The sequence below is a fragment of the Triturus cristatus genome, chromosome 9, assembly GCF_964204655.1.
Source record: "Triturus cristatus chromosome 9, aTriCri1.1, whole genome shotgun sequence".
NCBI classification, from domain to species: domain Eukaryota; kingdom Metazoa; phylum Chordata; class Amphibia; order Caudata; family Salamandridae; genus Triturus; species Triturus cristatus.
In genome coordinates, this window is record NC_140592.1 from 531924526 (window position 1) to 531942530 (window position 18005).

General features: G+C 44.5%; 1 protein-coding gene across 1 annotated transcript in view; it reads left to right on the plus strand.

Annotated features, from left to right (window-relative positions):
• ATG2A (autophagy related 2A) overlaps positions 1-18005 on the plus strand; it is a 2561659-nt gene that overhangs the window by 827507 nt on the left and 1716147 nt on the right. Inside the window, exon 17 of the mRNA XM_085625535.1 lies at positions 3246-3408. Within this exon, the coding sequence (XP_085481661.1) occupies positions 3246-3408 (163 nt within the window). The remainder of the gene's footprint in view (positions 1-3245; positions 3409-18005) is intronic.

The following is an 18005-nucleotide window of genomic DNA, read 5'->3' on the forward strand; positions in this document are numbered from 1 at the left end:
ACTAGAGAATGGAAAGAGACAAAGAACTTACTCTCAGAACTGAAATCCAGTTGAAATTGAACCAGTAGGGTGCAGGGATACCAAACACTACTCCCATTTTTTGAAAAACATTGCAGCTCTGGTTGGCTAAGCTCAGGTTACCCATTTCCTGCCTCCAGACTTTGTCCTTAGTCAAAGGTGCCTCACCTATTCTACATTGCTCCCTTTATACTCTGGTAATTGTAGTCCTGAGCTCCCAGTCACAACTACACCATTTCAAAACCATGCAGACAATGAAATAAATCAAGTTCTGAGAAACAGGCTTTAAAAGCACTGGACAAGGCAATTCTTAGTGAATTACAAACATTATTCACCTCTTTCTGGTAATCTAGTGGTACATCCAGGGGGCGACCTTTGCCCAAAGGGCTGCTCAACTACAAACAGGTACAAAAAGTGTCTAGTGGGTACCCTCCCAGCAAAAAAAGAAAAGGGCAATGTTTGCTCCAGGGATGGAAAACAACACAGACGTTGCTCCAATTCAGGGAGCGACCCATGCTTCTCCCCTACGTTCATGTAAAATGCAGTCAGTGTCTAGTGGGCTTCCAGCTTGTTGTCAGGTCACTCAAAAATACGTCGGATCTACCCCCGGGTGAGGTGGAAAACAAAATTAACATTGCCCCAATTCTTGGGGGCGACCATTGCACAAGGGTCCTCACCCCTGCATTTACAGCATAATCAATCCCTCGTCTCTAATGGGTTTCCACCCCCCCTCCCCAACCCCCCAAAGCGGTACATCAAAATGGCCAATCTGCCCCAAGGGGTGGATGGAAAGGTGAGCAAACATTGGTGGCATTATAAAGGAAGAGACCTTGCCCAAAGGACTGCTACCCCAGCAACTAACAGGCCCTTATGGTTAGTGTTGGTTTCCTGCTGTCGCTGCCCCACCAGCGATCCCGCAGAAGGAATGCACAGAGGATAGACACCGGGTGGATGCTCTTTCCTCACTCCTGGTGTGCTTCTACTTTCAACCCTCCCCCAGAGAGTGGACCTACCTGATTTGGTCTTGTCCGAAGCAGACTGACTTTCATTGCGTCCTCTAGAAATTTCATGGCGTTGGTGCACATTGCTTGCACAGACATCCTGATCTTGGTGAGGGAGGAGTGTGCATGTGACAGTGGTGCGGGAGGGTAGTGCCCCCACACCCCCCGTGGGTGGGTGCTTGGGCTTGCTGAACAGGTCCTTAGCTCCTCAGAGGTGGTCAAGACATGTCCAGCGCATTCATAGCACCCAAATGGTTAATGTACGGAAAATATGCTCAAACAACCTTTTCCATACAGCCAAGACAGTGAGTACCCCTAACGAACCTCGGCTATTGTAACTCCTTACCAGTAACTCACCACTAATTTTCTTTTGCACGCTAGGTAAAGTTCTAAATTTTGCTACATGAACTCTCTTTAATCTCCCTAAATCCACTCCTACCTCATAGTAGCACTTCCAAGCCAGCTGGTTTTAGGAAAAATACAGCTGTAAGTTGGCTGCTGATCTTGGTTTACAAAGCACTAATAGATCCTCCCCAAACTTTTGTCGCTATAATCCGGAGGTATTATGTTCCAGCTTGCTACATCCTCTCATCCATCAAAGTCTCCTAGCTAAAACTGGATTCCCATGTGCCTTTTTGAGGTTGCATACTTTTGAGTTACTGGAGCCACTATAGTGGGAAGAGGACATTCTTTTAATTCCTCTGTTGGCACCATTCACAACTGCTTGCAAGTAGCACCTTATTGTGCAGGAATCATCTTAACTGGTTCTCTGTACAAACCTGTTACTGTAAATCTGTAAATAGGATAAACCTATGTACTCAAACCATTGGCAATCGCTTGGGTTGTATTCCAGCACACTGTTCTTTTTCCTGCCATTCCACCTGAGTTTGGACCCAGCCATATGCACATCAATCTTCACCCTGCTCTCGTAAGATCACTCTAGCCCAGCCCATACTGTCCTCACTAAACTGAAGCACAAGCAACAAGCAACCTAAGATCAGTTTTGCCTTAATTGGGGCTCTTCAGTCAGGTGTAGCTTGTTTCCTGTGGCACAGTGAGCAAGGGACCGAAGTCTGGGCATACCTTTGGCTACTTAGGGCATTACAATAAACACAAAAGGTGATGGGAGGAATGCTTGCAATTAGTCTAACCACTGGCAATCATTTGGGGTAGCATTCCAACCCATCATTCTTTTGTCCACCATGCCAGCTCAGTTTGTACCCAGCCATATGCACATTAGTCTTGACCCTGCTCCAGTAGGAACAGTACAGCACAATCTGCCAGGGAGGGTCCTCCCTGAACCCGAACACAAGCAACCCAAGACCGGTTTTGCCCTTATTGGGGACCTGCAGTTAGATGTAGTTTGGTTCCAGTGTCACCTTCCTGGGAATGTGTTTCCTTCTGAAGGGGGTCTCACCTTGCAGTTTAGGGAGGACTGTTTCCATGAGAAGCAGGGTCAGTACTAATTTGCATAAGGCAGACATTTGTCTAGAGTGGCACACTGGGTGGAACACTATGGTTTGGAGTGCTCCAGAGTGAAGCATTACTCCCATTACCTTTTGTATGACTGCTGTAATGCTCTAAGTGGCCAAGGCCCAAACATTGGCTTCTTTCTCTCCGTGCCATAGGATCCAAGTTATACCTACTTGACGAGGCCTACCAAGACAGAAACCGGTCTGAGGTTGCTTGTGTTCCCTTCTTGTCTTGTCTGGCAGTTTAAAATGAGCTGTTCCCATAAACAGCAGGGTCAATGGTCGTTCACATAAGGTGGGCCTTTGTCTAGAGTTGCACAGTGGGTGCAAAAACGATAGGTCAGAATGCTAACACAAGTCACTGCCAGTAATTAGACAATTTGTAAGTATTCCTTTTATCACCTTTTGTGTGATTAAATGTATGTAATGTCAGAATTAATATATGTATCTCATGTTTTGTTTAGCATTCTGTGACCATCATAGAACAGCTCAATCTCTATGTGTCAACCAAAAGTGCTAGGTGCTTTATATTCAACCTGAGTTTGCTCTGCAAGTTTTGTTGAAACGCTACAAGTTGTGGGAATGAATAAAGTAACCTACCTCAGTAGAAACAATGACACTCATTTCCATAAACCTATTACGGTTATGATTGGAGTATTCCACACATCAAAATGCATGCATTGTGGAAAATAAAGCATTCAGCTGTTTTTGTTTTTCATTTTATTTCATGCCTTCTTCTTTTGATTTTCTCTAGGATTTCCGTTATCATGAGACAGCCATCTAGCAACTCCCAGTTGGATCTGCTACTGGGGAAGACTGATGAGATTAACCTTTCCAGTTTAGAGAGCCCATGTGAACTGAAGCAGCCAGATCCCTCCCCATTCTCCTCCAAGAGAACCATGTATGAGACCGAAGAGGTAGGTTCTCTTTGGCTACCAAGACTGGGACTTTGATGAGACTGAAGAAAGTTATTTCACTTCAGGCACCAAACATGTGCTTTCTGTCATGTAGGAGAGAAGTTTGTATGCCAAGACTCAAGGCATTCTGTGAAACAGAAAATGTAGGTTCACCTTTACAGGACAGAAGTGTTGATTTTGTTGAACTGAATAGGAGGGTTCACTTTCAGGTACTGAGGGGAGAGCCTAAGCTCACCATCGGATATCAAGTACTGGGCGTTGTGTGGGATAAAACTTTGGTTCATAATCGGATATCAAGATGCAATGCCATAAAAAGAGATGGGTTCCCATTTATTTCTGAAATATAATGTTCTCAATATATATCAAGACTGAATATTGTACAGAACTCAAGACATCGATTCAGCTTCAAATACTGAAGCTCCAGATTCACCTAAAGACAGCAACACTTTAGGCACGTCACAGAAAAAAGTCACCATTATATAATAAGATTCTGTTATAGAAACATTTATGTTCTAGGCATATGGGCTGTAGATCATGTGCTATGCATGGATCGCGATCTAGTGTTGGGTCCGGATATTTGCACGTTGTTTTTCTTCAAAGAAGTCTTTCCTGTCACGAGGTAGGTGACTCCTCCTTTCGGTGATAGTGTGCATGGGCACTGACTCCATTGTTAGATTGTTTTTTTCCACCATCGGGTTTGGATGTTGGTCGCTGCGCTCCTGTTCGACACCGTTCCTTCGGTTTCGCTCGGTGCGCAAGACACTCTACCTCAATGGTATTGTTTCATATCGCGTTCTTCGCGTGTCGTGTTTACTGATAAAAAACCCTCTTTTGATCGGAGAGCTTGTGGTAGGCTGTCCAGCGTCGGTTCAACTCGCAGTCGATGGAACAAACTCCATTTAAATTCTGCCCTCTGTGCCACGCGAAGTACCTGCGCACTGACTCTCACGAAGTGTGTAACCTGTGCTTGTCCCCTGAGCATAGTGAACAGGACTGGGACACGTGCAGGGCTTTCTGCTCCAAGAAGACGATTCGCAACCATCAGGCTCTACGTCGCAACACTCAGAGCCAGCACACAGGCTCTATTCTGGACCTCTTCGGACCTGAATCTGAGGAAGAGGCCGGCAATGCTATCGGGGCCCAAGAGGAACAGGAACCTATCTCCATTTCCGAGTAAGGCTCTGACCAGGATGAAGACATCCCACATGGACAGCGTACTGTAAGTACAGATCCTCCCCTGCCCCGAAATCAACCTCAACCGAAAAAGAAGGTTCCGGACCAACCTACGCCCTCGGGCTCCGGTAGGCACTGAGACCACGCTTCTGACACTCCGCCTTCTGGCTCGGCACCGAAGCCTACAAAAAAGCCTTCCGGCTCTGAAAGCCTCAAGCCAAATCGAACACTGAGCTGAAAACCTTGGGATCGAAGTATAAGTCCAGCTCCGACCCACAACACTCTGCACCGAAACACACTTCGGATTGTGAAAACACCAACCCTGAAGCCGTCTGCACCGAAATCTTCAGCGTCGAAACAGCCTGATGCTTCGAAGACACCAAAAAAGCACCTTTACGACGATCCGCTCGATAAAACGGACCCGAAACAGAAAGTGTTGTACATTCATCCCACTACTGGACATATTACCACCAAAGTGACATTAAAAGGGAGAACTGATGTAGAAGAGGAATATCACATTCCTTTAAAGAAGAGAACGGTTGGAACTAACCCTTCCCCTCCTCCTCTTCCTCTTCATATTTCATCACCCCCTTCTCCTCAGTCTCTACCTGTGCCAACTTCACCTGAACATTCACCACCATATACACCTGACAATCAGGATGATGGGGATGACAATGGGAATGGGTATGATGATGATATTCAGCAGGTGCCTACAGACACATGGGAGGACTACGACACTGACTCGCCACCAGGCAATGATCCTGACTTATACCCTACCAAGCCCTCTCCACCAGATGACAGTGTAGGATACATTGAATTGCTGGGTAGAGCTGCTTATTATCATGGGGAGCAGCTCCATAAAGAGTCCCTCGAAGAGGATTTCCTCTTTGAACCCCTTAGCAGTACACAAAAATCATCACACACGTTACCCATGCTCAAAGGAATGATTAGGCATGTCGACGATATATTTAATGATCCGGTAAGGGAACGTATCCTTATCCCTAGGGTAGATAAAAAATATAAGTCTCCGCCATCTGATCCAGTGTACATAAGGGCACCATACAGCGCCTGAGAGACCCTTTCGGGGGTGTGCGGTGCGCTATATAAATGCACTACATTTACATTTACATTTACCATTTCCATTGGATCAATTAGTGGTATCCAACGCACGTAAAAGAGCCAACTCCCAAACTACAGGAGATGCTCCACCCCCAGATAAAGAATCTAAGCTCTTTGATGCTTCAGGGAAAAGGGTCAGCTCTCAGGCAGCAAACTTCTGGGGCATATCTAACACACAAGCATTGCTAGCCAGATACGACCGTGCACACTGGGACGAAATGGAACAATGACTCCATTTTCTACCACAAGAGCATAGAACTAAAGATCAAGACCTGGTCAGGGAGGGTCAACTGATTTCCAATAATCAAATTTTATGCTCCCTAGATGCTGCAGACACGGCTGCTACAGTGGTAAACATCAGTTTCCTTTTAAGAAGGCACACCTGGCTACGTATATCTGGTTTCAAACCAGAGGAGGTCCACACCTCCATACTAAATACACCTTTTGATAAGGAGCACCTCTTTGGCCCAGTGGTAGTTTCTTCATTAGAGAAAATGAAAATGGACACCGAAATGGCCAAATCCATGGCAGCCCTTCAGTCAACACAAGGCCGTGGTTCCTTTCGGCGGTCATGCTATTGATCAGGGTCCAAAACCGCTTCCTCAGACACTACATTTACCTACAAAGGTAATATCCAACCCTCTGGCTCTACAAATTACTTCAGAGGGGGTACAGAGGGAACAACAGCAAAGGCAGAGGTAGAGGTTCAAACACACGCACCTCCCCCTCCAATACAAAGCAGTGACTTAGCTGTACTTCTGGAGGTGGGCCATTCACCACAAACGTAATCCCCTAGCGGAACATCTCCCAGGAGTCAACAACCAGATTGCAGATCTCCTCAGCAGACAGAGACAGCAAATATTCAAATGGGAACGCCACCCTCAGGTCCTTCTTCCATACTTTCAATTTTGGGGAGTCCCTCACATAGGCCTGTTCGCCATATACCAAAACGCAAAATGCCCAAACTTCGCGTCCAGGTATCCACACCCATTGGCCAAAGGGTGAAAGGATGAATTGGTCAGGGATATTTGCTTACGCTTTTCCGCCTCTCACACTCATTCCATTAGTGGTTCAGAAACTCAAACAAGCGTCCCTGACACTAATCCTATTTGCTCCCACATGGGCACGGCAACCGTGGTTCATAAGCCTATTGGAACTTTCACTAGTTCCTCACAAAAAAATTACGTCTTACACCCAATCATCTCACACAGAGCCATGGAGACATAAAACATCTTGACCCCAGTCAACTCAATCTGGCGATCTGGCTCCTGAAATAGAGTTTGGCTATCTTAATCTACCGCCAGACTGCAATATTATCAAAGAGGCTAAACGTCCTACTACAAGAGCCAGCTATGTAGCAAAATGGAAGCGTTTTATGATATACTGTAACAACCACATCAATCCGCTTGATGCTTCTGTACAAAATATTATATGTTATTTGTTACATCTACAGCGGTCCAGTTTAGCGTACACTTCTATATGCTTACACCTGGCTGCAATAGTTGCATACCTACAGAATAGGCAACATCTATCTCTTTTTAGAGTGCCTGTTATCAAAGCCTTTATGGAGTGACTCAAAAGTCATTCCCTCAAGACGTCCTCCTGCTCCAATATGGAATCTCAACATTGTCCTCACCAGACTAATGGGTCCACCCTTTGAGCTATTGCACAAATGTGAACTGCAATTTCTCACATGGAAAACTGCTTTCCTTGTGGCTATCACATAACTCAGAAGAGTGGGTGAGCTTCAGGCATTAACTATAGAAGAACCTTTTTTAAAAATGCACCAAAATAAAGTGGTTTTTTTGGACTATCCCAAATTCCTTCCTAAAGTAATTTCTGCTTTTCTCATCAATCAATCTGTTGAGTTACCCGTGTTCTTCCCTCAACCAGATTCAGTAGCAGAACGTGCCCTACACACATAGAGCTTGCTGTATTACATAGAAAGGACAAACCTTTCCGTAACACAAATCAATTTTTTGTCGCTTTTGCTCCACCTCACAAAGGCAATCCCAGATCAAAATCAGGAATTACAAGGTGAATAGTCAAGTGCATTCAAATATGCTACGCATAAGCAAAACAAACATTAACAGTTTCCCCTAGAGCACACTCTACACGCAAACTGAGGGCTTCTATGGCATTCTTAGGAAATATACCCATAGATGACATATGCAAAGCTGCAACATAGTCTACACCTCACACATTCACAAAACACTATTGTGTAGATGTGTTAGCAAGACAACAAGCTAGAGTGGGCCAGGCAGTTTTACGTACACTATTTCAGACCACTGCAACAGATACAGGTTAGCCACCACTACGGGCGATAACTGCTATATAGTCTATGCATAGCATATGGTCTACAGCTCATATGCCTCGAACAGAAAATGCTACTTACCCAGTATGCATCTGTTCTTGGCAAATAGAGCTGTAGAGTCATATGTGCACACCCACCTCCCCGGGTAACTATACCTGTTGCAGTAACATCTTATTTAGATATATGCATTCATGGACATCTCCTTTTACTATATCTACTATCTCCATTATCACCTTCTGCGGAGAAACAATCTAACAATGGAGTCGATGTCCATGCACACTATCACCGAAAAGAGGAGTCACCTACCTTGTGACTGGAAAGACTTCTTCGAAGAAAAACAATGTGCAAACATCCGGATCTAACACTAGATGCATAGCATATGACTTAACGGCTCTATATGCCAAAAACAGATGCATTCTTGGTAAGTAGCATTTTCCTTCATTTTAGTAATTTCCATTTAAGAGATTTGTAAACTAATTCCTCCATGGTTGATGTTCTGAAGAGAAGCTCTGTGTTATTAGCTTCATAAAAAATGTGGACCCTGGAATATTTGATCAGAGATAGCAGTTAGGTATGTTTCATCCTGGAAACCCAAGTCCTGCAACCTGTTCAGTAGGCTGGCATGCTAAGTGGTGGCAGATGCCTCTTACAAGTCTAACAAAAGTAGAATACTAACAACACCATCATTCACTAGTAGTATTCAATTGCCCAGGATTGAAGTATTCACTGATGCTGTCTTGTGTGCTGTGATATTTCTGCTCTGCCTTGGAAAAACAATATTATCCATAAAAAATGACTGTGATCATCAGGCAAAATCATTAAAAAACAAAAATAAAGTCAAGTTAAAGTACGATTTCTAACTTAAAATATTTCTAAAGTACTGCATTTTATAAGAACAAGTTTTGAATATTAATACAATTATTGAAAAACATCCCAGCAATAGATGTCGTTTGGTGTCTTGTTTCACATGTTCATTTGTCAGTGCTCCGTTAACATGCTTAAAATGCACATCTGATAAATACAGAACTTGTGAAGAGGTAAAAAGGTGTCTCTAATAGAATATGTATCTGGGTTTCCACCCCTTTTCTACATACTTACAAAATTGCCTTTCTTTTTGTGGAATATTTGTCAACGATATTTCTACTGAATGATAGGCCCAGAAGGCAAAGCATTGGTTACTACGTTTCTCGGTGCAGTCTGCTCTTATGATTTTTACAAGCATGTGCCATTGGTTTTAAACTGTTGGGTATCTGACGTCTGATTCTTGACTTCTTGTTTGATTAACCAAAAAAGGAAAGCTATGCTTGGAAAATGTTTCCAATGGAAAAAATCCAAAGGATTAGTCTGTATCGACACATAATAACCCTCAAATAAAGATTTCAACATTCATTGTGGTATCCCCACAACGTCAACTCAATGCTTCCGACCCATAAATCCAAAATATAAATATCTTTGTCCTGAGGGCTCAAGGATTGGCTTAGAATTGAAGCCTTCAAAGTATGAACCAAATCTCTGTGACCCTCACAGCTACTAAACAGTTAATATGATCACTTCAAAAATGAATTCCCATATTAAATGTTCATTGTAGGTGACATTGAGGTACGTTTACATATTTAGCCTCTCTGGCTTAGCATTGTCTAGTTTGTCCAAACACTCATTTAATTTTTCCAAATTTCAACAGGTTAGTTATAAGTAATTTATTCATAGTCCTCTTGCTTGACCTTCGATTGCATGAGGAAGGCCTACCTTAATGTAGGATACAAGGAATAATTGTGTCACTGTAATTCCAAATGGATTTTGCTGCTGATCTCTCATGAAAAGCTAGGTGAGTGATAGCCTTCATAACCCTGTTTTAGTTCATATTAATTTGAGATGGGACTGTTGTGTACTTTTAAACCTGTTTGAGTTGTTAAAATATGTAAAATCATTCTAGTCCAGTGCTCTAGATGGGTGAGCTTCAGTCAATCAAGGACCTTATTAACATAACAGTGATTACCGTTTCTAGTGTTGGGAAGAGAATACCTCCATGAATCCAGGAGTAATAACTGTAGCAATCCTGAAGAATAAAGGTAAGATACATTTTGCCCTCACCGAATGCTGACATTTCAATGCAATATTACATAGTGCCTCTAGATCAAGTAGCCACAGTTTGGTTTGTTCTCTTCCAGGGGATACTCATAAGCACTAAATAGACCTGCCCACACGTATGTTTAACAAACAAGATTGAGTATGTAGTATCTTAAAAAAAAAAAAATATATATATATATACATACATACATACATACATACATACATACATACACACACATATATACATACACACACACAGCAACTCAGTTCGCGAGTCTCTCTGCCGCTGATTACGGCAGGCTTGAGTGAGGGCGCAAGTCCTCCAAAAATATCACCAATTTTTAGTCAGTTTAGACGAAAAAGATGCTCGAGCCCAGTTCCATTCACGCAAAAATGTCTAGGGACATGGTGGATTCGCGAACCCTCCCGTGCACGAGCTACACTCTGATTGGCTGCCAACACTCCAAACCTGGAAGTGTTGTCAGTCATCTTGTGACTCGGTAGAACCGAGTCACAAGAAAACAGTAAAACACAGTGTAAAATGAAGAAAAGAGGGCAGGGTAGAAACACCCTGACTCCCTAGGGTTGCTGAGGGGGTTCCACAAGGACCCCCAGGGACACTTTTTTTTTTTTTATAAACGGCAGAAGTCACGTTGGGGTCGCAACTCCTGCCGAGAGAAATTTTTAAAAAAGAAGCGTGGACTGTCGTTTTTTAAAAAGCCTCCGGGTGGGCCAGGTCCCGGGGCACTCGCAAATTAATGTGTGGGGGCCCATGGGGGCCCCCGCAGCCCCAGGGACCACCACCTCCCTGGGGCAGTCAATATTTAAATACGGGGGTCCAGTGCGGACCCCTGTGCCCCAGGGACCACCACCTCCCCAGGGAAAATGAAAAGGAGGGAGGGCTCTTGCAGTGTCCCGGGGTGCCCACCCCCAGGACACTGCTGTTTGCAATGACAGGGCGGGAGCCGTGGGGCTCCTGCCCTGTCATTGCAAACTCCTACATTGCTTCATGGAAGCAAGAGCAGGGAAACCTGCTCTTGCTTCTACGAAGCTAAGCAGGATTGCTTAACCACAAGGGCAGAAAGCAGCAGCTCCCCTTGTGGAAAAGCAATGCCGGCTCCCGCAGGAGGCAGGGAGCCGGCGGGACTGGGCGTGGGGGCTTTGGGGCTGCCCCCACGGTCACCAACTGTGACGCTATGCCCCGGGGGATGGGGTCCCCGGGGCCAAAATGGCCTGGGAGGTAGGCCACGCGGTCCCCCTTCCTTTTTATAAAATAAAAAAAATTGACGTGTCCCGGGGGATGGGGTCCCCGGGGCGAATATAAATTAATATACTTTTTTTTCCGCCAAAGCTTGGAGTCGCGACCCTTCCACGGCGCTCAGCACAGCCGCCTGGTGTAAACGCGAGGGGTGCACTGCTCCCAGCGCGGGCCCCTAGTGTGAACCCAAGGAGTGCGTGGTTTCCTACTGTAAACGCGAAGGATGCGCGGCTCTCAGTGCGGCCCCCTAGTGTGAACGCAAGGGGGGAGCGACTCCCAGCGCGGCCCCCTAGTGTGAACGCGAGGGGTGCGCCGCTCTTGTAGTCGCGCTGGGTGTGCGATTCCAAGCAAAAAAAAGAACTTTTTTTCATATAAACCTAGGTTATATGTTGGGTTATTGAGTGGCTCTAAAAAGAGCCCTTGTTTTCATTGGGAGATTGTTGTAGCTACATGTAAGTGCGGACGCAGAGCTTCAGGTTGTTGAGAAACACTCTGTTGCCTTCATCAGTGAAGTGTACTCCATCACTTCTGTAGATGCCATCCATATTGAAACAAAGATTGTTATTATAGATGGAGCCCATCCTATGGTCTCTGAGGTAAGCAGAAAGAGCTTTATTGGCATTTTTTCTATCTGTCTCAATCTGAGGACAAATTTGATTGGACCACTTCCATTTCTGTCTTTGGCATATGTTAGAGTATACAAAGACAGTTTTGGGGAAAAGCAACATCAATTCTGAAAAGGTTTCCTTCATTAGCATTTCCAGACCCACCCCAATCAATGTGCCTAGGTCATTGCCACCACAGTGCACAATCATGAGGTCAGGGGCTTGGAGATGCAAAAAGGTTTTATACAAAGGTAGCAATTGGTGCCACTTTAATCCTCCCTGTCCAATCAAGCTAGGTCTTTGTCAATACCTCTGTGTTCAGCATACCTTTTGCACCAGAAAATATAGCTGTGCCAGCAATCCACACTGAAAGCATCTTGAAGGGATGACTGTAGGTAATGAAAAGATGTCTGTAGCTGAGGTAGTCAGTTGGTAGAATGAGAGATATCTAAAATGGTGAAGAAGATGCTGTTTTTAAGAAAGTAGAGATTTGATTGGCTGTTTAAGAACATTGTACATTCAAAAATAGGGTTCATTTTACTTTGATTTAAAAGCAAGTTTCTTACTGGTTAGTAAAAAATGTTTGAAAGGTACAGCAGAAAGGATAAGGTCATGTTTTGCAAAGGCAACCACACCTGCTGTTCTCATTTGCAACATTGTGTGGTGAACTTGTGACCTATCCGTTAAGTTGAATGTTGCATGACCTGTTGCTATGGAAACTGACATTAAGCAGAAGGGGTGAAGAAGTCAGTCAGTTGATAAGGGTTATTATCTGTGACCAATGGAAATGTGTTTTAGAATTTGAAAATCTCTGGGGAGCAATGTCATTTATTGCTTATGTGTATTTGTATGGAAAAAGAGAGGGAAACCTTGCCATTACTGGTTTCACCTTGCAGAGTCTGGTGATTTATATTGACTGTGTGTAAAAGAAAATCCTGTCTGAGTGTGTGAGATTTTTCATTTAACAGATTTATTTGCAAGGTAAGTTATATATTTTTGAGGTTTATTTAAAAAAGATTTGACATTATTCTAAAACTGTGTTGTTTGAAATATATTATTAACTGTAGAGATGTATATTGGAATTAGTTTCATTGTACTTGAAGTTTGTTTAAAAAACAGTCTGTACAGTAATGTGTATTTTTAAAGATGATTACGTATGTAATTAATTAAGCTTGTTTTTTCATGTCTGTTCAAAGGTATAGCTGAATGATGCCGCATATTTTTAGATAGTTGGTTGAAGATGCAGTACAAATGTGTATTTTGTAAGATGTTCATATAAGGTGTAGTTTATTAGGCTTCATTTTGTTTTCTCTCTACAAAGGTATAGTTGAATAATACTGCATAATTATAGATACCTTGGTAAAGATGCAGCACAACTATGGAGTTTGAAAGATGATCATATAAAGTGTTATTAATTAGGTTTCTGTTATTAGATTGTACAGAAGGTAAAGTTAAATGATGACATATATTTAAAGATAGTATGGAGAAATAAGGTGCTGTTAATTAGGCTTCTTTTTGTAGTCTAAGCAAAGGTATAGTTGAATGATGCCACATAATTTTAGATACAATGCTGAAGATGTATAATAAAAGTGTGGTTTTAAAAATAATCATTTAAGGTGTTGTTAATTGTTCTTCTTTCATAAGTTTGTTGAGAGGTATAGTTTAATGATGTCGCATATTTGTAGATTGAATGGTCAAGATGTAACTCAAAAATAAACCACCATATATTACCCTTTCTGACATGTTGTACTTGTCTACTTAACTAGATATTATGTAATGAGTTATCTATGTATTCAGATTCTATTTATACAGTGTACTCATGCCATGACCTAGGCACTAACTCATGCACTTCTGCAATCCCTTGAGCACTACCTATACAGTTCAGTAATCTCTCTGTTACTACCTATGCACTCCTCCAATCACCCAGCCAGTCCCATGTCCTTATCTAATCATTGCGCCAAAACCCAAGCACTTCTAAATTCACCAGGCACTCTCCTTGCAGTACTCTAATCATCCAGTCACTACCCATGCAATGACCCAGGCATTAACTCATGCACTTCTACAATCCCTTGAGCACTACCTATACAGTTCAGTAATCTCCCTGTAACTACCTATGCATTCCTCCAATCACCCAGCCAGTGGTCGTGCTTATGAAGTGAAGAACGGTTGTACAATTGAGAAAGAAATGATGGTTCCTAGAAATGTAGAAGAAGTGATAGCTGATGAAGTTCTAGGGAGACGTACTAAAGTCCCAGTGTATACTTGCGATTGTTGTAGTATTTGTAGTATAGGACAGGAGTCTCTTGATATTTTACTAAATTTCTTACGAGCATACAGTGAGGAAAGTGTTAAACAAAAGATTAAGATGCTGCAAAGTCTAGATCCTTGCAAAGTGAGAAAAAATACTGCTTTGCAAGGTCATTCTGTGGCTTGTCTTTCTAGAAAAGTCTTTCAAAGTGTTTTTCATCATTTCAAAATGTTAGCAGTACATCACTCTCAAATGCGGAAGTTAGTCAGAAGATTGTACTACGCAAAAAGTCCAACAATAATTTTAAGTGATTTTAAATAGTGCTCTTTTCCATGGGTCAGTATCAGATGTAAAACAAGTTTGTGATGAAATAGAGTTTCATTACTTTTGTCCTGAACAAGAGTGTAGAGACAGTTAGACATTGATAGAAGTAGGTGTTGAAGAAGACGTGCAAGATAGTAGTACTGAGAAGTTTGAAGAAGAAATTACAAAGTTTAAGGTAATTTGTTGCGAAAGACCAAATTATATTTGTATTTGTTGTCCACGAACGCACTATAAAAATCAAACTAGGAATATTGATCTGTATTTAAAAAGTGAAAAGGAAAACAATGATAAGTGGAAGGAATTTTCAACTTATTTGTTGGTAGAAGATTGCTTTGATTTGGGAAGTGATCAACGTATTTGTAAATATAGTTATACCAAATTAGAGGAAAACAAAATGCCAGGTAGAGCTGTACATAATAAACTAGAGTTGGTAGCTATTCCTCCAGAGCTGGTAGATTTAAATACTTACGAGTCCATTCTGATTCAATCTGTGCACCCGTTTCAGGCTATTGTTCGTATGGAGCTTAAAACAGGTAAGTTGCCGCCCACAGATTTACAGAGAGGATTAAAAGGAAGAGTTGTGTATTTACCTTTATATTTAAAGAAAAATATTGAAACTATTGGTGTAGAGAAAGAGGAAACTGAACCTGTAGTTATTCTAGTTAATGGTGTTCCTGCGAAGAGTCAGAAAATATGGCAAGAATTAGTAGATGTGAGCAAAGTGCAAAAGGCTATGTTATATCTAACAAAAAACATTGATTACTACAAAAATGTGTATGTGGAAGAAGAAGAAATAGTTTTAGGAGATGATAGCGAAATTTCAAGTGGCCAAATTGAAAAAGTGGTCATGTCTAAAAGTGAAGAAATTTATGAACATTATAGTGTACATCCTTTACATTCCTAAGAAGTGATGGGAAATACTATTGAATTATTCCAAATGAAGAAAGCGAAGGGGCCTCCCATGAGTGTTTGGGAAAAAAGTTTGGAAGTTCATTGATTTCCACAGCTCTTCCCCACTGGAAAAGGTGGATGATATGACGAAGGACCAGTACAAATTCCCGCATCAGAAAATCGGAAAACAAGATTGTACTCCGAAGATCCAAGATTTCGACAATGTATCCCATATATATTTCACCTTTTGTTTGAAAGTGACTTGTCTGGACTTTCATATGCAGTCAACCACATATTAAAAACAGGAGTTAATCTTCAAAATGTTTCTGCAAAGGAACTCATGGACAAAGTACACCAAAGAAATGGTAATTTAGAATCTCAATTGATTAATTTGATGGCGTGTCAACGTGGTACTAATGAGTATTGGTATCGTCATCATGGAGAACTTAAATGCATCTTAAGGAACTTAGGAACTCCTACATGGTTTGTTAAGCTAAGCTGTGCTGAATACGCATGGGACGATTTACTTGAATTTCTTCGAGAAGCAAATTCAAATATTAAAAACATTGAAATCTGAAAGAAACACATTAGTTAGATTCCTTACCTTAGAATATTCCCAGGCGTCAGGCTGGATCCGGAAAGATTTTTCATCAGCAATACCCCTTGCTCGTCGCTAGGCGTCGTCTGCGGCTCCGCGTCCATCGTCGGTGTCGTGATCGCCGGGATGACGTCGTCGGAGCCGCAGGAGTCGCATCCGGCCCCATACACTCCGGTCCCTGGGCCTACTGCGACTCTGGGCGAGATCCGAGACTTCCTAGTGGCCATGAGGAGTCTCGCTCCGCCGTCGAGGCCTGCCGGCGCGCCTTTGGGCCCCGCAGGTCCGACTGGGAGGCCTAGCAAGCCGGCGGCTCCGGCCCCGGCGCCGTCGTCGACTTCGGTCCCGACGCCGCAGGCCCCCGTGGGATCCAGGCCTGGATCCCGGTCGACGCCGGTGGACCTAACGACCCCTCCGCCGGCGCCGACCACTATGGTGCCGCCCCCGGCGCCGTCTTCGGACGACGTCGTCCCCAGTTTTAGCCCCGGTCTGGGCCCGGTGCCGATGGATGAGCAATTCATCTACCGCCCGGCTCCGTCTTTTTAACCTGTTTACCAGGAATCGGATGACGGGGACGACTGGGAGGGGTCTGAGGACCCTCTGGCACAGCAGTGCCAGTTTGAGCAGGACTGGGCAGAAGAGCTGGGGGATGCCAGTGGTCTCGACACCTCCCCTGACACTGGCCTCATCTCTCCTCCCTCCGTGGCTACGGTGGAGGGTGAAACTTATTCTGTGGTGCTGCGCAGGGCTGCCGAAGCCCTTCTTCTGGAGCTCCCTGTAGTGGCCGTGAGGACTAACCTCCTCACTGAAGTGCTTCAACCGCCAGTAAGCTCTTCGGAGCCTCTGCTGCAGTTCAATGAAGCACTGACTGACGTTCTGATGGGCACCTGGTCCAAGCCCTCCACAGTCCCTCCTGTGGACCGGAACGTGGACCCGCGCCACCGCCCTGCACCGGGCGACCCCAACTTTCTGTCGGTGCACCCCACCCCTGAGAGCCTGGTTATCCAAGCCTCTACATCCCAGATCGCCTTCCCGTCCGTTTCTCCGGATCGGGAATCCAAAAGGTTGGAACAGTTTGGGAAGAAACTGTTTTCCTCCCTCAGTTTGGGGTTGCGGTCTATCAAAACCGCGTGCCTTTTGGACCGTTACATCCATTCCCTGTGGGATACTGTGGCGGACGTGCTGCCCCAGTGTCCGGAGGAGGCCCGGACACGGCTCGCCCAGGCTCTTGCTGAGGGGCGGGATGCAGCACGGTACTCAATACGATGTGGGCTTGACACCACGAACTCGCTAGGTAGGGCGATTGCGACGTCGGTGGCGATTCGTCGCCACGCCTGGCTGAAATCCACAAATTTCTCCGGGGATGTCCAGAGCACACTCATAGACATGCCCTTTGATGGCCGTCGCCTCTTTGGCGACAAAGCGGATAGTGCGCTGGAGCGCTTTAAGGACTCCAGGGCTACGGGCAAGTCCTTGGGCCTCTTGGCCCCGTTTCTGCAAACTTCCGCTTTTCGTCCCTTTCGTGGCCAAGGAAGGGGCGCCCCCACATGTCCGTCTAGCCACAGGCCGCAGAACCAGTCTCAGCGCGGTCGCGGACGTGGATTCCGCCGAGGCGGATCAGGAGGACAGAGATCCGGTCAGCCCACATCTGCCCCCGCAGCATCTGCCTCAAAGCCTTCCTAGTCCGACTTTTCAGGCCCATTCCACGCCAGTGGGAGGCAGGGTTCGCCATCACCTGCTCCACTGGCGTACCATCACGTCGGACAGGTGGGTGCTGCAAATCTACTCCCTCCCCTTCGAGGCGACCCCTCCAGCCGTGCCACCGTAGTACCACCGCATGTCGGGGGATCACTTGTTACTTCTACAGGAGGAAGTTACAGCCCTCTTGGTCAAGGGGGCCATCGAGCACGTTCCTGGGCCAGAAGTAGGACGGGGCAAGACGGGGCCTACGCCCTGTCTTGGACCTCAGGAGCATCAACGCCTTCCTCCGGAAGGAGAAG